The sequence below is a fragment of the Sorex araneus genome, chromosome 9, assembly GCF_027595985.1.
Source record: "Sorex araneus isolate mSorAra2 chromosome 9, mSorAra2.pri, whole genome shotgun sequence".
Lineage (NCBI taxonomy): Eukaryota > Metazoa > Chordata > Mammalia > Eulipotyphla > Soricidae > Sorex > Sorex araneus.
The window spans coordinates 17257024-17279892 of record NC_073310.1 but is presented as its reverse complement, the minus strand read 5'-3'; the positions used below and the strand labels follow the sequence as shown (position 1 = coordinate 17279892).

General features: G+C 56.7%; 1 protein-coding gene across 3 annotated transcripts in view; it reads right to left on the bottom strand.

Annotated features, from left to right (window-relative positions):
• Window positions 1-1460: 1460 nt before the first annotated feature.
• The window catches only part of NF2 (NF2, moesin-ezrin-radixin like (MERLIN) tumor suppressor), a 100949-nt gene continuing 79540 nt past the window's right edge, over window positions 1461-22869 (bottom strand). The window contains exons 13-17 of one of the 3 annotated variants that reach the window (XM_004615530.2): window positions 22758-22863; window positions 18450-18577; window positions 16602-16767; window positions 13818-13877; window positions 1461-3677 (exon numbers count right to left, since the gene is read on the bottom strand). In XM_004615530.2, coding sequence (XP_004615587.1) covers window positions 13842-13877; window positions 16602-16767; window positions 18450-18577; window positions 22758-22863 — 436 coding nt within the window. In that variant the 3' untranslated portion in view covers window positions 1461-3677; window positions 13818-13841. The remainder of the gene's footprint in view (window positions 3678-13817; window positions 13878-16601; window positions 16768-18449; window positions 18578-22757; window positions 22864-22869) is intronic. The other 2 variants (XM_055146806.1, XM_004615529.2) reach the window with 2 other exon arrangements.

The following is a 22869-nucleotide window of genomic DNA, read 5'->3' as shown; positions in this document are numbered from 1 at the left end:
AACCCGGGTTCGATTCCCAGCATCCCATATGGTCCCCCGAGCACTGCCAGGGGTGATTCCTGAGTGCAGAGCCAGGAGTAACCCCTGAGCATTGCCAGATGTGACCCAAAAAAGCAAAAATAAATAAATAAATAAATAAAAACACAGAAGCTACTTCATATTATTTATCTAATAAAACATCCAGTCACTAATTCTGTAAATGTAAAACAAAATATAATTAAATATTTCTTATAATTCTCTAGTTTTATGTCAAACACATCTTTCCAAAATATATATTTTTAATCTTTTTTTTGCTTTTTGAGTCACACCCGGCGATGCTCAGGGGTTACTCCTGGCTCTGCACTCAGGAATTACTCGTGGTGATGCTTGGGGGACCATATGGGATGCTGGGAATCGAACCCGGATCAGCCGTGTGCAAGGCAGACGCCCTACCCACTGTGCTATCATTCCAGCCCCTATATTTTAAAACTTCTATTTAACACAAACTTTGGGGGGAACGTTGGCTGTCTGGCCAGGCTATGTCCTCACTGCTAAGACAGTGGCGAGCCACTGCAGGTCTGACCAGGACTGCAGGCAGGTCTGTGGCCCTTTCTAAGTCCCCTGAGTATAATGTGTCCCCAAAGTTCTGGTTGTCAAGTGTGAGATTTGGTTCAGCGCTTTCTTATAGTAGTGCCAGTGGTGGGAGGCAGGACTGGAGAGACGGTACAGGGGGTTAAGGCGGCATGACCTGCATGCGGCCAACCTTTGTTAGATCTCCTCACAGGGTTCCCTGAACACAGCCAGGAGTAGCCCCAGAGCACCAATGGGTGTAGCCCAAGAGAGCATGGCAGGGAAGGCGCTGGCCTTACAGGCAGTCCACCCAGATTCTGTCCCTGGCACCCCACATGTTCCTGAGCACTGTCAGGAGCAATCCTTGAATATAGAGCCAGTTCCCCAGCACTGCCAGTGTGGTCCCCAAACAAAACAAAAATATTAGCAAAATCCCCCCACCCCCCAGTTAACAGTGCTGGTCTTATGAAAGGCCCTCGGCTGATGAAAAAGAAACAGAAAATATAAGCTCTGCAGGGAGAGTTCCCAGCTCCAAATGTGATTCAAGTGCTAAGGTGGGGCTGCTAACCCCGCTCTGTCTTGCAGACAAAGCAACACCAACACCCCCTGCTAGCAGGGCCCAGAACAGGGAAGTCTCTGGGGATCATCCACCCAAACACCCGATTGCAGGGTAGAGGGGTGTGGAAAAGAAATGGAGGTCCAGGGGCCTCTCGCACCCCACAGGGAAAGCGAAGCGTTGCCAGTGGAAGGTTTAGTAAGTGGAGAAGGTCTGACTACCAATGGCTGCCGCTCGCAAAGCCCGGGAGGTGCCCACCCCCCATCCTGCAGCCCCCCCCCCCCCCGGTCTCGACGCCTCAATGGTCTAAGCAACAAACAAGCAACTGAGGACAAAGTTAAAAAGACACACTTCTTAAGGCTTAGAATTTTTATTAAAACCATCACTTAAATTACACAATCCCCCCACAAAAAAAAGAATATAGCCTTCCATGGTCTGGCCCTGACGGGAGGCACGTCTGTCCCCAGGAAGAAAGGTGGCCTGACAGGCCTGAGAACGGAGGGGTTTTCCTGGACGTGGGCGGTGGGGGGAGGCAGCCTGGCCCCAGGGCCACTGGGGAGGCCGGCACCCAGTCAAGGCCGCCCCTCCAGGGGCTGTGGGCCCCAGCCCTGTCACCGAGGAAATTAGTCACCGGGGCTGCTTGTCAGCCGCTGGTCTGAGGGCGAGAGAGCAGCTGTCCCAAGGTTGCAGAACACGGAGTCACTCCCGAGCGAGGGGGCAGGCGGGCAGCGCGTCTTCGGCACACAGGCTGGTCAGGGGGCAGCGCAGGAACCCTTGTTTTTGTTTTGGGGAGTTGTGAGCAGAGCTTGGGGACCCTATGGCCACACTGGGAAACCTCAGCTTGGTGATTTAGGCCTGACAGGACAGTCCAAAGCAGGGGCCAGTGACGCTGAGGGTGGGCGCAGGGGGTGGGTGGGGAGGGGTGTCCGTCCTTGAGAGGTTCTACAGCCTAAACAGGCTTGTTTAAAAACACAGTTGAGGGTGTAGCTTGGTGGCTGAGCACATGCCTCAGGCAGAGAGGCCTTGGGTTTGTCACCAGTAAAAGACACACACACACACACACACACACACACACACACACACACACGCACACACACACGCAGCGCTGTCACAGTCACCTCAACCACAAGCAGAGTCTGAAAACCAAGCGTGTCTTCTGTCCTCTTGAGGACTAGCACCCCCTCCTCCTGCCCAGCCCAGGGAGGGGCCCTGGGGTGCTTCTGGTGGAGGGGCCCGGCCCTGGTACGGGTGAAACATCCCACTGCGAGGACAGCAGCTCCCGGGGCCAGGGGTCGGGGCTGGGGGTGAGAACAGGAGACACACCAGCACTGAGCTCCCTGGGGGGCTCCGGGGGAAGAGCCTGTGGGGACAGGGGGCTCATCAGTCACAGGCCACCAAGCTCAGTGCCCAGAGCCGAGCCACTCCAGCGGGTCCTGGAGGCGGATCACGGGAGCCCTCCCCGCCCTGTCCCCAGCCCCCTGGAGCTGTCAGAACTGTCCGGGCCCCCTCATAGCCCCCTCAGAGCTCACTGGCGAGCGTCTCCTCGCTGACCCCCACTGTGTGTAACAGCTCAGGAAGGAGCTGAGTGGGATGGTGGGGGGTCACTACTGTCACCAGCTAGGAGAAAAGAAAGGCAGGGCAGCGGCCCCTCCCCCTCACTCCCTCGCAAGGGGTGGCTCTGGCGGGGAGCACTGTTGGAGGTGCCCCTGTGTGTGGCTCCTACTGGGAGGGCACAAAGGGACCCCAGTGACCACAGGGGACTCCCCTAGGGGACTCGGAAGGACAAGCAGGGGCTTCGGGGGTGGGGGGGCGGTGCCAGCACAGGCGACAGGGAAAGCGGGTCAGACTGGCACAGAGACGGGCCCATGGGCCAAGGGCCTGCAGCAGCAGAAGCACCTTCGTGGCTTGGGAGTGTGGAGAAGCCGCCACGCCCGAGGCCACTAGGGGGTCCCTCAGGCTGCCGCCATAGGGAGGCTGAAGCAGAAAGCGGGGACACTCGGCCACTCTCCACCTGGCTCTGACAGCCTGGGCTGGCGTGGGGTGCCGGGGCCGGGCCCCATCGCTTGGCTCGTCCTGCGCGTGGTAAGCTCGGGGTGGCGGCGGGCAGGCTGCTCTGGGCCTGGGTGCACTCGGCCAAGGCTCTTCAGGGCACGCCCATGCTTCACTAGTGCCAAGGAATGATCTGGAACCCTGGGGAGGGCGGCTCCAGGGTTTTGTACATTTCACTCCCTGCAACCAATCCTCCTGGGTGGGGAAGGTCAGCGGGAGCTCCTGAGACCCCCCGTCCACCTGGGGCCCTTCAGGAAGCAGGGCGAGAGGAAGAAAGACAAATACAGGAGAACTGGAACCCCACGAGAAACACGGCTGCAGGATCCGAGTCCAGGGCAATTGCACATGAAGGTAGGGGCGGGGGCCCTCCGTTCAGCTGGGGAAAGTTCTAGAGCTCCGTGGAGGCGTGTGGCCAGTCCGCCGGCGGGCGCTGGGAGCAGCAGACAGGGTGGGTCGGGCCGGCGGGGGCCGGCTAGAGCTCCTCGAAGAAGGCCACTCGGGACTTGGCGCTCTGCAAGGTGAGCTGGAAGGAAGCAGAGAGGTGAGGGGCGCTGGACGCCTGCTGCCCGCGGGCTGGCCTCCGGGGCCGTCTGCGCTGACAGGCAGGACTGCGGAGGGCCCCGTGTGCTGTCAGTCCCAAGGACTGTCTCCGAGAATTCAAATGAGGGTGACAAATAAGGACATGCCAGCGAGGGCGGCTGGTGGGCACAAGCTTGTCAGCAGGCAATGCGGTCAGTGTCGCCTCTGCACAGACAGCAGCACCCTCTGTTCTGAAGGGTCCCCTTGCCAGGGGCACCAGAGGGCACATGTAGCAGGACAAGCACCTCTGTCCTCACACTGCGGACGCCACTGGGACAAAGCCATGTGACTTCTGGGGAAGCAGGTGTCGGGGGTGAGAGGCCGTCTTTCTGCTCCAGGGACCCCAGGTGGTCCCAAAGCAGACCTGCCTAGGACGGGGTGTGTGTGGGGCAGGGGGGGAAGGGGGTTGAGTCACGGCCGGGAGGAGCAGCCCTGCTGGGTGGGGTCACAGCAGGCCTGAGAGAGGCCGCCCCAGCTCAAGCTCTGGGGCGGCCAGTAGGGCACAGTCTCAGCCGCATCCCGGACCACTGAGCCCCAGGTCCTGATTCCCCCCACTCCGGGGCTGGCTTCCCTGAGGCGCCCACTGAGCGAGGCTTCGGGTCTCAGCCCGCTCTGGCCCTTGGGGGACCTGGTCACACAAACCTCTCAGCTTCGCCTGCTCCCCCGTGGGTGCCTGCTGGGTGAAGAGGCCAGAGAGAGCCCCCCGGGCTGAGTTCATGCTGTGCACGGGGGAGGCCTGGGCTTTAAATCCCCGCACCCACCTGTGAGCTGAGAACGGCCCCTCTGGCCCCAAGGCCCAAACACACAGCACGCCCTTCCCAAACTGGAAGTTGGCAAAAATGACAAGAAATGGTGACGCCCCTAGGAAAGGGCTGAGCTCCACAGGGCTAGTTAGGTGTGAATCTCCTGGCAGCATCTGGCTGCGTGTGGGCTTAGAGGATATGCATGCGCGCGCACACACACACACACACACACACACACACACACACACACACACACACACACGCATGCATACACGCATACACACGCACGTGCACACACGGATGCTCGTGTACACACACACATACCCACACATGCACGCACACACACACACATACCCACACATGCACGCACACACACTCGGAATGTGGCCCATGCCCTGGACACCCCCACCCCCACCTCCACCCCCACCCCCACCCCGCAGTCTCTGGGTCTGAAGCGCAGTTCCTGTCTGAGCCCACCTCTTCCCCATCAAAGCCAGCGACATTGTTGCGCTCCAAATTGAGACAGTCTGAGAGCCAGCTCTTTACATCCTGCCAAATCTTCTGGCCTTGAAGTTCCTGACTCACAGGCTGAATGCAGGAAGGAATGAAGGAAGGCATGGGAGCTGTTTTCTTCGGTGGAACCAATTTCAGAAGCCCCTTGGAAAGCCCGCTTCTAATAGAGATGAAGAAAGCCATCTCTCCTTTGCCACAACAAAATTCCCTCTGAAAGGGAGCAGCGTTTGGATGAATTTCTTCCTCCACGCCACCAGAGGCCAAGGGCCAAGAGTTACGTGCCCTGGATAACGGGAACCGTGATTGTCACAGGGAAAGAAAGGAGGCTCAGTTTCCAGACAATAGCCGGGACAAAAATGTTGGGGGCTGGAAGGCTAGTTCAAGGGGTAGGTAAATTTCTCTCCCATATGGCATGGTGTAGCCCTGCTGGCCTCTGACCACCACTGGATGTAAGCACTGAAGACCCACACCTTGGAGTGAAATACTGCTGGGAGCATACACTCTTCCCCCCCCCCCAACTCTCTCCTCCCTCTCCTTCCCCCTCCCTTTCTCCCTCTCCGTCTCCCCACCCCCCTTCTCTCTCTCTCTCTTACTTACACACACACACACACACACACACACACACACACAACTCCTCTTGGGGAAAATGTGTATGAACCTGGGCTGGCAAGACTGTACAGTATAGGGGTCAGGTGCCCGCCTTGCTTGCGGCCAACCCTGAATCCAGAAGGAAGCCCTGAGCACTGCAGGGTGTGGTTCCCCGCAGCCCTCTACCCCCCAAAATTATGAAACCAGACTGGGCTGAGAGCATGGGCGGAAGTCCTAGCCTGATCCCTGGCACCACACGGTCATGGTCCTTCAAGCCCCTCTGGGAACCGTCCCCAACACTCATGGTCCAGGAGACCAAAGGGAGTCACGCAGGCACCGTCTGAACAAAGCCACCCATCAGCAGGGCTGCCCCACGAAGATCACTCTCTCCCTCTCTCTGGTCAGTTTTTCTCTTTCTCTGGCCACACCCAGCAATGCTCAGGGGTTCCTCCCGGCTCTGCACTCAGGAATGATTCCTGGCAGTGCTCAGGGGACCCTATGGGATGCCGGAGATCAAACCCGGGTCGGCTGCATGCATAGCAAGGGTCCTCCCAGCTATGCCATCGCTCTGGTCTGAAGGCGGCTTTCTCCTTCCCCTGGTCTCAGCTCCCTGCCATGAAGTGGGGGTGTCGGAGCCCCAGCGCAGTAACTGGGAACAGCGGTGTGCTGTGCCTGGTGCGAGTTGACAATCCAACAACACCGAGAGCACCAGCTCCCCGCCTCCGGCTGCTCTCCTGCCAACGGGAGTGGGGGGCGAGCAGAGCACGGGTTAGAAGGGGGTGAGGCTGAAAGCAGTGTTCCGGGTGGCACTGGCCTTCCTGGTCCCTGAGGCACTCCGGCGAGTGGCTGCCCCCGGCACGGAGCCCAGGCTGGGCGCCTCCTGCTCCTCTGTACACTGGCTCCAAGAATTCCTGGAGCCTCCGTCAGAGAAGCAGGTTGGCTGTCCCCCTGAGGTGCCAGGGGAGGTTCTGGCAGCTCCGGCAGCACCAGGTTCCAGTGACGGGAGCCTGGGGTCAGGGGGCACGTGAGTGTGCGGTGTCCCAGGGATGAGCCCCTCGAGTGAGAGCGGCTCCGCCGGCCTCTCTCTCTGCCCACACAACAGCTGTCCCCCACGCCAAGGAGAGTGTGGCTGCAGCTCTGGGGACACAGCCTCATTAAGAGGCAGGTACCCCAGTGTCCCTGAGGCTAGGAGAGGGACAGGAAGTCTCACAGGACAGCTGCCCAAGGCCCGTCCCACGGGCTGCCGCAGGCCCATCAGCAGCTGTCTGAACCCTCCATGGTAGCTCCGACTGCCTGGGGCGCCATGTCGGCGGAAGAGGTCACCACCCGCGCCTGTCACAGCCTCCGTCAGCTTCCATCTCAGCCGTGTCCTTCACCCGGGGCGCGGGAACAGCCAGGGCTGCTGAGCGGGAAGGCCCAGCGGACAGGTGGGGGCAGGCAGAGCGGCCGGGCAGGCTCCCCTCACCCGTGGGAGCCTCAGCACCTGCTGTTTCTAGAAAGCTTGCTGGCGGCACCCCCGGCACAGCCACGGACGGACGGGAGGTGGAGGCAGAGGCGGAGGGAGGAAAGACAGGCCCGCCTGCAGCCGTCCAAGGCTGCTCGGGAAACGGCTGCCGTGCAGCTGGACTCCCGCCCCGTGGCGCGGGCCCTGTGCGCTCAGAGCTGCCACGGAGGGTCCTGCTCCCGGATTGGCCCGAGACCTGGGGACACGGAGAGGAGGTGACTCAGGCCCTGGTGGGGGACCCAGCCAGGCCCCTTCAGGTCACAGCGGGGCAGAGGCTAAGCTCCTGGAGCGGGGCACAACAAACACTGATTGAAGATGCCCAAGACCGCCAGGGAAGAGACCTCGGGGGACGTGACTGCTGGGGGCGACAGAGTAGGCACTTCAGGGCACAGGGAGACAAGCCCGGCCTCTCGGGGACGGCTGTGTCATGCAGGGCCCTGTTCTGAGGACACTACCCACAGCGGTGGGCGACTGTTGGAGCATCACCCGAGCCCACACTTGAGTCCTGGCCGCTGTGCCCCGCCCCCCACCTCCCCATGCTGCTGGGAAGCTGGCAGCAGAAGGGGCCTGCCCAGAGCGCCAACCTGCAGTGCTCCTGCCAGTCCCCCAAGATAGCTGAAAGAACACGGAGTCTCCTCACCAGGCACGGGACTGACCCGTTTCTCTCTTCCAGCTGTCTCCTCACATCTGATTAGAATCAGCGTGTGAATAATACAGGAGGAATTAAGTTCTCCCCCCACCCCGCTCTCTCTCTCTCTCTCTCTCTCCTGAACCGGCTGTCCAAGTCTGTCACTAATCCAACTCCACTCCGAGGAGACAAACGTCCCAGTCCTTCTCGCTGCAGCTCTGCACAGCTCGCGCTGGTCTGCAGGGGCGCCGACCCCCACTGCGGGCCTGGCTCCTCCCTCCTGCCCAGCACCCCGAGTCTCACAGGGGGACCTCTCCTGCCCACTTCCCCAGCAAACTGCCCATGCTGTGACCACCGCGGGGCCGGCCAGGGGCAGGAGAGGCAGCCGACCAGGCAGTGTTACACCTCCCCGCGCTGCACACCGCGCGAGCAAACAGACACATCACCCCACCGCAGCAACCTCAGATTCCGCGGAGGCAGAAGGCTGCGGAGGCCCGGCCGGCCGGCAGGGGCTCTGCGCGCAGACTCACAGCTGCTCATGGGGCGAGGATCCCGGGTTCCGGGCCCTGCCCTTCCTAAGGCACCTGTGACAAGCAGCAGGCTCGCCCACTTCGCCCAGCAGCTGGGAGGTAGCTAACGAGAGGCAACGCCAGCCTCGGTCCCAAGACTGCCCCCTGCTGGAGAAAACGCAGCATCAGGCCCGCTGCCAACTCTCCTTCCAGCTCTCCTCTAAAAGTCCTATATTTTTTGGTGGGGTGGGGGAGGGGGGCGGGGCTCGCGTCCCAAAATGATGGGAGGGTAAGTAAATGTATTCCAGCACGAAGCCCGCAGCAGCAAAGCTGCTTGATTAAGAATGAATTACACTTTCATCAGCACATACAGAAAATTGATTCACAAGGCCGCACTGTGATAATCTTGTTCCTGAAGCAAAAGAGGGTGGCGTGGGGGTGGGCAGGGCAGAGCCACTTCAGCTATCAATAACAAGAGCAAGGGAGCTCTGCAGTTCGCTGGGGGAACAAAGCAAATCAGAGGGCTGGGACTCCTCCAGCGCATCTCTGGGGGCCTCGCCTCAGTGCCCCCACATCCCGAGGGAGGGAGAAGAGAAGGTGGGAGGGGGCCATCTAATTCATTTTTAAACAGAAAGGCCCACCATGTTGAACCCATTTTAGATACTAACCTAATAACTCCGGGCGCTGAGGTTCTGCCTGCCCCATAAAAATGCACTGGAATTGAAATGCGAGCCCTAAAATCACGTTATACTTCCTCTCCTGCACTACATATTGAAAATGAAGACGCGGGGGAGGGCACGGATACAAAAGGACATGCTGGTTCTCTGGCACTCGGAGGGATCCACCCGGAGGAGGAAGAACGCTGACTCCGGAGCAGAAAGGTGACAGCCGAGCCCGGCAGCAGCGGCAAATTCCAACACAATCTTGGGTTTGGGGTGTGATAAACATTCCCCCCCCTTGGAATGGGCGCCGGGGTGGGGGCGGGGGTGGGGAGCGCGCCGCTGTAAGCTGGCCAGATTTAAGCGTTTCTAGCTTTGCTAGTGACAGCTTGCACCCAAGTGCCATCTGGTGACGGGCAGAGGGAGAGGGGGTGTCCCACACAGGGGCGGGCTGGAAGGCCAAGTCCATGCCAATTAGCAAATTCGGCGCGGGGTTAGCTATTCACTGGCTCTGGAGAGAAACCCGCCGGGGGAAGCCCGGAGGGGTCCCCAGGGTATTACACTCATCCTCTGGGGTCCCCACGCAGCACAAGACATCCAGAGACTTAGGCCCGAGTCTCCAGCTGCCTGTGGGAGGCTGCCAGGGCCCGGGGAGCGCCGTCCCTCCACCTGGAAAATGGACCCATCAGCCTGATTCACCTCACCGGGCAGGTGGAAGCAAGCCGACTGAGGGCTCCCTCGCCCCCCGCGCACGCCCCTGCCGGAGAGGTGCCGAGAGATGGATGTGGTTCTAAACTGACCATCTCAGAGGGGAGATCGGGGCGAAGAGCAGGAGAGAGCCCCGCGCCCGCAGAATGAGTCTGCACCCCATCTCTTCCCTCCCACTGTTGCAGTAACAAATCAGGTGCCAGAGGAAAGCTGCACTGAGACGGATCTTCAGTGCCCAGGGACCCAATGGGATGTTTTACCGCATCGAGGAAGGCCCAGCAACGTCCTCGGGCACTTCCCGACGCTCGTAAAACATCCTTGGAGGCCCACGCGGGTTGTGGAGGCTTCTCAAGGCTTGACCAGGTAAAGGGCTGCCAGCAAACACGGGGGCTGGGCACTGGGCTCTGGGGAAAGGAGCCGGTGGAATCATCTCTACAGAGACACAGACTCAAGCAAGGAACTGGCGAGCACCCCCCACCCCCACCCCATTTAGAAGCACCTGAAAATAGAGTCCATGTGCAAATATCAGAGTGGGCGGGGGAGGGGCCCAGGACAAGCCCAGGCTGCCCCCCCCCCGCCCCCCACCTTCCCTGGACTGCCCGCAGCGGCTAGTCTGTGTGTCTGTGGTCCCATCTGGAGTCATACAGCTGCTTCCCACACTGATCCTTGCCGCCACCCTATTGGGTCCCCTCTCATCTCCGACCCCCCTGCTGAGTTCTAACCACAAAGGCCGGCTCTGGTGTGGTGCTGGCGAGCTGGGGTGGAGCTGGGGCCGCTGCCTTTTATTTGGGGACCCCGGATATTACACCAGACAATGCCCAGCCCCAAAGTGAGTGGAGCCCCTGGGGGACCCAGGAGGGTTCAACACAGACCCCACAGGTGCAGGCAGACCAGGATCCACCACCATCACGGAGAGCCTTTCACGCATATTCAATCAGATGCTGTGATTTATGGCTTCCGGGGGCGGGTGGGAGGGGGGGTGCGGTTTGGAAACATTTCGACTTCACTTCGCCAGCCCTGCAGCTCCAAGGGGAGTCCAAGCAAACTGAAGATGACACTGGACTTTGATGTCTTCCTGATCCAAGAGCGGTGGCGCGAGCCTCGGGTAAATGTCAGGGCTCCTTATTCCCGCCCCTCCACCAGCAGAAACCGCAGCTGGACCTTGCTGGCTCAAACCATCTGCTAACCAGACCAACTTTCTAAGCACCACCCGGAGACCGGAGGCACCAGGCGGGGATGAGGGGATGTGGGAAACCGGTCCTGGAGAACAGGGACCCCATCACCCAGCCTCACTGCCCCTCTCCTCTGCCGGCTCAGAGGCCAGGCCCATGTGTCCCTGTGGCTCCCCTGAGAAGGACACTAACCCAGGCTCTAAGGACAGCTCTGGGTGGCCAGAGGATCTCCTCAGACTCAAGAACCAAATCAGCTGCACCAATGAGCCCCCAGGGTGAGGGCTGGAGGGGATGACAGAGATGGCCTGAAAGGGAACCTGCTCCCACCACTCTATGAGCGAAGGTATCTGGGAAGTTGATTTCGGGTTTGTTCTGTTTGTTTGTTTGTTTTTTAAACATCCGGGCACAGGAAAAAGAGAACAGGCAGATGACCCCAAGTCATGCTCATAAAAGCGGGGAGGCTGCCACATGCACCTTCATTTTTAAAAAATTCTGAGCCACGTGTGGGATTCAAACCAGGACGGGGCACACCTGGCAGGCGAATACCTGAACCCGAGCACTGCCTCCCCGGCCAAGTTCACGCCTTTCGTTTTAATCCCTGGTTAAGCGTGGAGGGTGAGCTAAGTGTTTCCTGGGAATCACCTCAATCCCCGCCACTCTCAGGAGGAAAGCCTGGCCTTCCTCCCCTCCCGCGGGTGAATGAGAGCGAGCGGCAGCAGCGGGAGCCTGACTCGGTTGGCGCCAGTGGGCCTGCAGTGCCTCTGGGCAGAGAACCCTGGCTGCTCTAGGGAACCCTCAGGAGTTAGCCTGAGCGTTAGTTCTCCCCACAGAGGCCCCTGAGACCGTGTTGGACACAGACACCTCCTAGCACCCGTGGCGGATAGAACAAGTGCTCTCTCATTGAAGAAATCTCTGCTCAAAAAACATTAAAAGCAAAACAAAAAAAAAAAAAAGAGAGAGAAAAGAAATCGATGCCGGCTGGTTTGAACTAAGATTAATGAGCTTTCAGGACACTGGACACCCTCCAGTTCACTGCCAGCCTCTGCATTTCTCATCTCGGACTTTCCGGAGGCAGCTCTGCCCTTGACAGAGCTGAGTCTGGACTTCCGAGTCCGACACGGGGCTTGCTCTTCCGTTTGGCTCCCGCGGGCCCCGACTGCAGCACACACGACTCAGAGCCGGCCCCGCACAGGCAGGTGGCTGGCCGTCAGAAGCGACCTGAGTCTAGGGAGACCCAACCCCAGGGGGAGCAAAGCCGCCTTCCACGTGACGAGCGCCACAGAGGTGACAAGTCTGTGCCCCGGGGAATCCCTGACGGAGCAGAGCCTCGATGACCCGGAGCCTGGCAGCTTGCTTTGAAAGCAAGTTCACGTCAAGATATTTAACGTTTTGTTTCAAACACGGCTGAAGAGATAGTGCAGCAGGCAGAGCTTGCCTACACATGGCCAACCCCAGCTCAATCCCTGGTACCCCAGGCGGTCCCCTGAGCATTGCCAGGAGTCATCCCAGAGTGCTGCCGGCTGTGGCCCAAACAAAGAAACAAAACAGTCCGAGGGGCAGCCCAGGCTGACTACAAGTCAAACCTCATTCGAATGTAATAATAGTTCAGTGAGAACTGATGGCCAATTACAGACCCCTGAAGAATGCAAACAGTCTGGGGCCTGGGGATGCTGCAGCTCAGGCCTTTAATACGAGGCCTGGGGACTGATCCCTGGCACACACGGAAAAAAAGGAATTTAGAGACTACCATCACAGAAAGAAGGAAGAGAAAACTTTATAAAGGTGGAACTGTGCGGTGCAGTTACAGAATACAGCAGCACAGGCGGAGGCACAAGGGGCCTGTTCCCTGCTGGCCGCAAAGTGCTCCTCCCCTGGGGTGCGCAGGGCGCCCCAGAGATTCCCCAGCCCTGCCCAGCCCAGCGCTGCTCGGGGCACACGCTGCGAGGTGCTGGTGCGTTCGGAAAGGGAAAGGGATCGGAGCCTGCTGGAGAGTGTCACACGCCCATCGCGGTTCAGGCCGCGGGTTCTTGGAAGCACCGACAGAGCGAATCCGTCTTATAATGAGATCCATCTGGGACTTGCACAGCTAACTTTTCTTGCTTGGATAACAACCACAAATAGGATCGCTCTCCTGCCAACTCTCACTTTGGGGCAGAAAGCTCCCAGCGAGCCTATTTTCTTGTAGCAGCAGACACAGCAGCAGGGATGAAAGGACACATCCGTGGCTGGGATGCTGGGAGCCTCCCTGGCTCGGGGACTCCTGGGGACTGGGCGCGGAGCGGAGGGAGGGATGACGCTATTTCACTACCAGACACAGGTTCTCTTCACTGCCTGGGCATGCTGTGAGAATGATGAACTGCTGCAGAAGACAAGCAGGATTCGGTGAATCCATGCAACAGCCACAGAATGCCCCGGTGTAGGAGGCCCGCGGTGACGCGGTCCCTGAGGGGACTCTGGTCTGACCCCCGCTCTGGGCCAGGAAGGGGAGACGCTAAAGCAGAGCCGGCCCTGAGGAGAAGCCCCGGTCACACCCCGTGCTCGGCTTTGTCGGATTGGAGAAGGAAGTGGCGGGTGTAGGAAAGCAGCCCGGGAGAGGCGCGAGCACGGGCAGCCCCTTCACCCCACGTCCAGCAGCTGCCGGGGGCATGCAGGGGGCCTTCAGAGGCTGTCACCACAAGAAAGGTCTTGACCCTGAGTTGCAAATCCCGGTCTTGAGACCCCCTCTCCCATGCTCGGGTTATTTACCGGAGGAGTACACCAGCCAGACAAAGGGCCTCCAGACACACCTGGCTGGACAAGAAGCCATGACCTTTCCCAGCCCCACAATGACACAAGAGGTGAAGGACAACAGGCCCTCTGGTCTGAGACATGCTCTTCCGAACGGGGCGGCCTTCTGGGCCCCCAGGACAGACGCCGGCTCTCAGACTCAAAGCATGCTACAGCCAGTACCCAGGTGCCACCTGCCCCCAGGAGGGCTCAGCGTGGCCCCGGGACAGAGACAGGCAAGCTCATGCATGGTTAGTATCACAGAGGGCAGTACCGTCACCACATACAGAGTACCTGGCAAGAACCTACTTTGAGGATTCAAATGCAGATAGGTCTTCTGCCTTGGGCTTGAGGCTGAACCGGCAAAATAAAATGAAGAAAAAACAAAAACATACCCTGTGAAATCAACAATGCCACACGTGCCATTTGCAATTTTCTCAGACTGGGCTGAGACTGTGACAGGGGACACCAATTAATTCTTGCCGAGTGGAACTGGGTCTTTGGCACCCCCTGTCCCCGGGGCTGTGGGCCTGGCTCCTGACAGCAGGTGAGGATGAATGCGCCCCTCGGGGTCAGACGGCGGGGAGGGGAGGCAGGGTGCTGCCCACTGGCCTGGTCACAGATTGACTCCGCTTCTTGCTAGCTGAGGCCTCACTTTAGTTCCTTTTTTTGCCATCTGTCAATAATTCGGTTTTGGAAGAAAAACCGAGTACATGACAGAAGCCAGAGGAAAGAAGAGTGTGGAACAGGAAAGGTCTTCCTTCTAGGTTAGGCAACTAAAAATGATTCTCTCGCCAGTGCCAAGAGTAATGGAGTGAAGAGAGAGAACTCCCACCTCGGCTCACCATGATGGAATGATGGCCGGTAGGTAGATTTTCTGGAGTTTTCAGATATAGCTTAACCTTTGAAAACGGTCCTTAAGCTGGGAGACCATTTTAGTTCAGCTTGGGTTAGTTTGTTTTGGGTTATACTCGGCAGTGTTGAGGGGCTACTCCCAGACCAGTGCTTAGGGGTCACTTCCAGGGGAGCGTGGAGGATTGTGTATTTCAAGGGAACAAACCCACTGAAGGTCAGAGAGCACAGGAGCCAAGGGGCTTTCTTTGCAGGTGATCCTGGTACCGATCCCCAGCATCACATAAGGTCCCCTGAGCACCGCTGGGATTGCTCCTGAACACAGAGCCAGGAATAGTTCTTAAGTACTACAAGGGTGGCCCAAAAACAAAGACAGGGGGAAGAGGGGATCAAACCAAGGTGCTCCACATGCACTCAGCACTCTGGGCTCCCTCTCCGGCCTGGAAACAGGTTATTGGGAAGCAAACAGTTTGATCTCCATGACACTCATTTGCCCGATGCTGTGAATCAGCTGGGAGCAGACATGTCTGGCAGGGGAGCATCCTTCTCCTTTGCCCGACCTAAGAAATAAGCTCTTGGCCTGCACAGACAGCTAAATAGACTGCACACATGCTCTGCATGCAGGAAGCCCAGGTGCCAAGCGGCACCTCAGGGTCCCCTGATCACCACCAGGAGTGACCCTTGAGCAAAGTCAGGAGAGGCCCGTCCTTGGGTGTGGACCAGAAACAAACAAAAAGTACGTTCTTGGGTTGAAAATTAATATAAAAGAAAAAAAAAAGGAAAATTAATATGAAATTTTAATTCCTCCAAAATGCTATAAGGTAGGGGGGGTCAGAGAGATAGCACAGGGGGTTAGGTGCAGAATTAGGAGTAAGCCCTGAGCACCACAGGGTGTGGTCCAAAAACAAACAAAAATAATGAAGAGAAAATGCTATGGATTCACAGTAGATACGAAACTGCTAGCAACATGAATGATACCTCATCACTTAAAATATTTGAGTTCTGGGGGCTGGTTCAATAGTATTGTAAGTAGGAAGCTTGCCTTAAATGCGGCTGACCCAGGTTCACTCCCTGGCATCCCATATGGTCCCCTGAGCACCACCAGGACTGATTCTTGAGTGCAGAGTCAGGAGTAACCCCTGAGCATCACTGGGTTAATGCTCAGGCACCTCCCCCCTCCCAAAAATTAGGTTCTGGTTACGGATGTGGCTCAGTGCTAAAGCACGTGCCTTACAAGCATGAAACTTGGGTTGACTCTCTGACATTACAAAAAATCCAAAATTTTCTTCTAGATATTTCCTTTTAAATATGAGAAACAGGGCTGGAGGGATAGGGAGGGCGTTTGCCTTGTACATGCCCAACCTGGATTCCATCCCCGGCATCCCATATGGTTCCCCGAGCACCTTCAGGAGAGATTCCTCAGTGCAGAGCCAGGAATAACCCCTGAGCATTGCCAGGTGTGACCCAAAAAGCAATAAATAAATAAATAAATACGGAAAATCGGCTTGCCCTTCAAACCTGTTTTCCCTTGAACACAGATCTTACTGGCTTGTCTCGATGTCTCTCGCTGGCTTTTCCTACTCTGGAGAAGCCCGTATTCAGTATTGAAAATTAGCCCAGAGTCAGAGAGACAGTACTGAGTGTAGGGTGCTTCACCTGAATGCAACCTACCGGCGTCTGAGCCCTGGGATCCCATTTGGTCCCGTGGGCACTGCCAGGAATAATTCCTGAGTGTAGAGCCAGGAGTAACCCCTGTGCATCGCTGGGTATGGAATAAAAATGAAACAAAAAATAAAAATAAGCCTCAAATTTCACCATTTGGTTTCTAAACTAAGACCAGGATGTTATCGTCCTTGCCAGTTAACGCCACAGAAAGTCCAGAGGAGGGAACCATTCTCAACAGACTGTTCATGGTGTTTTCTCATCACGGAATGCAGCTCCCTGGCTTGAAAGGGATGCTTTACTGCTGACTGATGGATCGAGACCTGTCCTGTAACAGGGAATTCATTTCTTGAGAGCTTTTAACACAGCTCCCCTTTTATCCAGCCAGTTGGTTCATAGTCATTGGCAGATTAAATTCCCTTTCTGGCACGAGCCAACAATTTCCTCAACTAAGTACATATAAAAAATGACAAGTCTGATAGCTAGGCGATGAAGGAAATCAGATGCCAACCTCACATTTCATTAACGACTGTCCTGATCTGCAAAAGGCAAGGGGCCCAGTACCTTTTTAATGGTATTGTGCTTGCTGCTGGTGCCCCCCCGGTCAGAGTTCTCGTTGTGCAGAATATCCAAGGCAGTTTCTCGCTCCTTGAGCTTCAAGGCCTCGATCTCTGTCTTGAGTTCGTTGAGTTGCTCCTGCAGGTGCTTGCTCTTCTCCATGTACTCCACTCTGTGGCAAGAGGACATGGCGGCTCACAACGCCGGCAAACGGCAAGACAGCTCGGGGCTGCAGTGCTCCACACCCCACCAGCAGCCCAGAGAGGGAACCAGGGTCGAGTTACCTCCCACCCCCTGACAACTATGGGAGGGAGCTTAGGCTGGACGCGTAACTATCCTGGAGCCCCTGGAGCCTCTCCGTGGAGCAGGGATGAATACAGCGCGGCTGTGGCAGAAAGCCCTCTGCCCACGAGCGCGCAGTGCTCCCCGAGCTTCAGCTGGAGCAAGAGCTCGTGGTCCTGTCTAAGGGCCGACAGGTGAGACAAGCCTTCCAAAGCCACCCTCGAGTGTCCTTGCCTCAGCTCTTCTCAGAGAAGCGACTCCACTCGAGTCCTTCCTGCTGACAGACCATGTCCACACCCTTAGTTGACTGGGGGCGGCACCGTCAACCAGCACCAGGAAGAAAACGTTCCCCACCATGACCTACAAGTGGACTTTTTAATCATCACTGTATCACTTGTGATGATAAAGATCCGGAATATGTCCTTCCCGGCTCCCAACTATAGGGGCCCAGTACGGACACCAGAACAAATCCCGTTGCCATTCCTAGGGCCGGCCGTGGGCTCCATCCACAGGTGCCATGACAGGAAGGAAATAAAAGACTCTCAAAAGCAGGACACAGACCAGATGGCGCCTCACCCCGGCCACAGGCACAGAACACCCGGCCGGCTGGACGGCGGTGCGAGGCTGGAAGGGGACCAGGCCGGCGGAGAGACTCCTTTGCTGGCTGATTACCTGGACCCTCAGCCTGCAAGTCCCACGTGAAGCCCAGCCTGGCCTGGGGCCGCCCACGATGGGCTCCAAGGAGACCCTTCTCTGAAAGGTTCCCCGAGGACACTAACCGAAGTACAAACACACAAGCTGTGAAGCCGCGGAGCTAGAAGTTAGGTCCCAGTTCTGCCTCTCGTCAGCCGTGGGATACTGAGTTCATTAGATGCTCTACCTCCGAGTTCACATTCCTGGAGGCAGAACTAAAACCGACCTTTGATACCAGTACCGGGGAGTTAAATGAGATAAAAGATCCGGACACTCAGGCACACACTACCTGGCGGGCACTGTGACTTTTCTCTAGCCGGCTGCAGTCGACCCCTGACTGACCTATAGCCCTGGGGCTGGGACCTTGGCCACTTTCTCTGCAGGGGGGGCTTTCCATCTCACCAAGCAGAGGAAGGAGCCAGGACAGCAGCGCGTGGGAGACCAGGGCCCCCTCCACACTGCCCCAGCACCACGGCTGGCCTGACTCATCGGACCCTGGGACTCCTTCGTGCCTCAGCCGTGAGCTAGCCATGTTCTCGACTGAGACAGAGCGCAGGTACCACGGAACACGGTCACTTAGCATGCTCTGTGTGATGTGCGAGCCCTGCACGTGCTCCCTCAGCCTGCCTGCCATGGGGATGCTCCACTTCAGGAGAGGTTTTAGCCTGGCCCAGGGCCACCAGTCTCGGGAGGCTGATTGCAGGCGAATCTGCTGTCCTTCGGTTCGGCTTAGGAAATTCTCCCTCCTGCAGGCAGGAGCAGAGTGAAGCACTGCAGGGGTGGATGACAGGCTGGCGTGGGGACCCTCCAAACTTCCCCAGGCCCAGCACGACTCCCTGGCTCACCAGCTGCCCAAACAGGGTGGCGGATACTACATACTTTTCTTTCTCGATCTCCATGGAAAGTCGTTTCATGTCAGTATCCTTGAAGTCGAAAGACAGGCTGTCACCAATGAGGTTGAAGCTTGGTATGTCAGGAGGCAACGGTGCGGGGACTGGGTTCATGGGCTGTGAGTGAGAAATCTCGGGTTAAGGAGATCAGGGCTCTGCAAGCAACGAGGGGCGGTGCTGATGGACTCTGATCTTGTTGCCAATGACTCTCTGGCGACCAGAGGTGACAATACTCAGGTCCAGGCTCCAGCCTGTGAGACCCTCCCCACTTCTGCAGGTGCTCCACACTCATGGTGCCAGGCGACCAGGTCCAAAGACCTGAGATCATTCCTCTCCCCTCAAACCCTGACCAGTTCTGCAAGGTCAAGCAAAACGAACCCAAACCCCCACTCCCTGCTACGCTGAGGAAGCCCCAGGGTCCTGTGCTCAGGAGTGGGAAACAGAGAAGTAAGGGCCCCTGGCTTTTTGAAAGCTGAAAACCTCTAGTCTATGGGGCTGGAAAGACAGCACAATGGGGGAAGGCGCTTGCCCTGCATGCAGACAACCGAGGCTCAATCCTCAGCACTCCAACCCTACCAGGAATGATCCCTGAGCACAGAGGCAAGAGTAAGGCAAGAGATGTGGCCCCAAAGCAAAATAACAATGAAAATAAGATAAATGCAAACCTCTGTCTAGCAAGCAGATGTACATCCGGTCAGCAGAGTTAAGAAAGGTAGGCACAGTAGGTGGGGGAGCCGGGGGTTGGAGCCAAGGAAGGGATGCCAGAAGAAACGCACTCCTGCTGATGTTGCAGAATGTGCCCGAGTGGGTGTGCAGGGCAGAGTGCTCGGCGAGAGAGGAGTCTCTGTAATGTGGGGGCGTGGAGGAGCCAGGAACCAGACCATAAAGGGCTCCCCTGCATGCTCGGGACCCTGGATTCAGCAGACGGAGCCAGAGTAGGGCTTGAGGTAGAGGGTGAGTAACATTTATGTTCGGGATGTTTTTCTTTTCGTTTTGGGGGAGAGGGGTGTTTGGGCCGCACCCATGGTGCTCAGGGGACCAGATGTGGTGCCAGGGGGACTGAACTGGGTAGGCGCCTACAAGGCAAATACTTTAACCCCTGCACCATCTTTCTAGGCCCCCAAGGATTTTTCATCCTAGAATGGAGGGGGGGTCACTTCAAATATGGCCCCAGAAGGGCTGGGTAGGAAACATGTCTTATATGTGGCTGGTCGGGTACAATAACTGGCATCCCGTACAGTCCCCCAAGCACTGTCAGGAGTAATAACCTGAGTGCAGAGTCAGGAGTAAATCTTGAGCATTGTCGGGTGTAGTGCAAAAACAAAACAAGAAAACAAATAAAACCAAATACGGCTCAAGAGCTGGGGAGATAGCTGAAGAGGCTGAAGGGGATGCCCGCCAGAGCCCCAGTCAGATCCCTGCTGCTGCATGATCCCCTGAGCACTATTGGGAGCAACTCCTGAGCACTGAACTGGGAGTAGCTCCTAAGCATCTCTGGGTATAGACCCCAAACAAACAAAACGGGCCTTGGGTTCATGAGGGAGAACCATGTTCAATCCTTGGCACTGTGGAGGGAAAGATCCCAGAGTACCTTATTGGAAGTAGTCTCCCAGCACTCCCAGGTGTGGCCCTAGAGGCATATTCTATTGAACAAATATCCGGACAGCTACACAAAACTGTCCAGAGTGCTCATTTCCGACTGTGATAGTCACAGTGGTCTCTTCTCTATCCCCCACTCGTGGCGGTTTCCAGCCGTGGGCCAGTTCTGACCCTGTTTCTACCATCCTCGAGGATTAGTCTCATACTATGTCTTTCTTATATCCCACAAGCTTTTCCTCCCATTTTGTTGTTTGTGTCATGCTGTGACCCCTAGTGGTGCTGGGGATTAGAACAAGGGTTGATGGAACATTAGGCAAGCACCTTAATCCCTGTGCAACGGCTCTGGCCCAATCTCTGTTCCTTTCTTTTTCTTTTCTTTCCTTTTGTTTTCCGTTTTAGGCCACACCTGGCGATGCTCAGGGGTTACTCCTGGCTCTGCACTCAGGTATTACTCCTTGTGGTGCTCAGACGGGATGACAGGGCATCGAACCTGGGTCAGCAACATGCAAGGCTAATGCCCTACCCGCTGTACTATCACTCTGGCCCCATTTCTGCTCCTTTCTCTTTCTTTTCCCCCCTAGAGAAGCACGAGTTTTATTTAAAAAAATTTAGTTAGAAAACGTGAGGGGAGAGAAAGAACAAGACATGTTCAAGAGAGAACACAGGCTTCTCCAGAGTGGAAAAAGCCTCTGTCCTTCCATTAAGCCATTCCTCCTCTCTGTATTGTCTCCTTTTCAAGGCTCTCCTCTTTGTCACCAAAGCCTGTCTAGATCACTCTTGGCCAGATGGCAACTCTTTTTCTTGCTGTGTATGAACACCGTGTTTCCGGTTCTGTAATGGCACTTCTCTAATTTCACCCTGTTAAAGAATCCATTTTGGCTGGGACTTCTTTCTGCTTTTGGCAAGTTTCCTAAGGGCAGGCTCTGCCTCTTTCATCCTTGAATCCCTTACTGATTCAAGGACAGTGTCTAGGAACAATCAGAGGCTCAAAGCACTCCGGCCAACTCTGTGGCTATCTCGAACGGAGCTGAGAGGGGCTTCTGGGGCTGTACGGTGTCTTTCTTCTGGTCAGGGTGCAGGGCACATGGTTATGTCAAGCTTCTTGAAAATTCACCAAGCCCTACAACTATACTTCGAGCACTACTCTTTACGTTCTGTTCAAAATTTAAAAACACATTCATGCCAGGTGCTGTACCACTGGCAAGAACATCAAATGGGAAAATTTGACCTCACAGTCCTATTTAGAAAAATTTACTCTACCAATAATCCACGTGCATATGCAAAGCTATGTGTTCGGGGAAGGTGGGTACTAGTTTTGTCTATAATTGCAAAAGAAAACAGATAACTATCCATCTACAGGGGCACTAGTTAGATGAAATGTAATTTATCCATGCACAGAATATCAAGGAGACGACATGGGTGATCTCTAGAAATTACTGCCAAGAGGAAAGAGCACAGTCAGGGTAGTGCCTAAGGTTCTGTTCCGATGCAGTTTTTTTTTGTTTTTTTTTTTTAAAACACACATCTCCTGGGTGTCGGGCCCAGATGAACCCTCGGATGACACCAGTCCCATCTGCCTGCATCCGCCATCTGCCTGAGACCACGTCAGAGAAATCGAGCAAGGACCATTAGCCCAATCATCCCAGCGAGCCACAAGTGGTGATAATCCACGGCTGCTCTGAGCTTCAGGACCGGCGTGGGGGTGCTTTGTTACACAGCGATGGAGAGCCAGAGCAGATGGGAAGAGCGCGCTCACGGTCTTCCACCTCACGGCCTGGGGCGCGCACGCCTCCTGGCCCCACGCCTGTGCCGCCCGCACACATGTGTGATGCGCACACGAGGGAGGACTGGGGCGAGAATAATGTCATCACTCTCCCACCGGTTAGTCCCTACTCAGCCTCGGGACATAACTCAGGGGCCCCAAGTTTGATCCCAGCACTCTATGGTCGCCCAGCCACCACTGGGTGCAGTCCTGGTGACCCCCAAGAACTACTGGTGTCCCTAGCACTGCATCCACCAGATCCAAGCACTAACCTTCAGGTCTGTCTGCACAGTCAGGAGGGGTGGTCCCCAGGACCCCTGAGTACTGCATCCCTGCCCAAGAAAAAAGGGTCACCAACCCGACCGAGCACCTCGAATCTGTGTGCCTGGCGACAGAGGCTCTCTCTGTCTGGTGTCAGTCAGCAGAGAAAAGGACGCAAAAACACTTGCTGGGCTGACGGCGGAGAAAAGGAAGAGAAGAGCCGTCTCTACTCCTTCTGGGAGCCTGCAAGAGAAGTGTGCCCGCTTGCCCAAAGCTGAGGCTGGAGGCTGGTTCAGGCGGCCACAGCTCCCGCTGAGGGTCCAGAGGAGCCCTGCCCAGAACAACGGCTGCTCACGACACACCGTAGGGTCAGCAGTGAAAGGTTAAGCTTAGCCTGGCATCAGGGGGCGAAAGAGCAAATTATCTGGAGAACAGGTTGAACTTGAGAATAAAAGAATTATTTCAGAGCCTGAAAAGGACCCTTGGCCCATCTTTGGAACCGGAGAGGTGACCACTGGTGAGTCCAAACGGAAGACCAGGTGTTAGGACTATCCCCTAAGCTCAGGCCCTCTACATCACTCTGCCGTGCTTGCTTGGAATGAAGGGCTGTGAGGGATAGAAAGGAAGGTCACCGGGTGTGAAAGGGCGGCGGGTGGGCAGCGGTGCCAGGCTCACCGGGTACGTGGGCTTGGTGGTGATTTCCAGTAGCTTCTGCTTGGCTCTTCGCTCTGCCTCACGGGCTTCCTGCAGGTCCTGCTTTAGCTGGTCGGCCTCCTTGGCCCTGCGG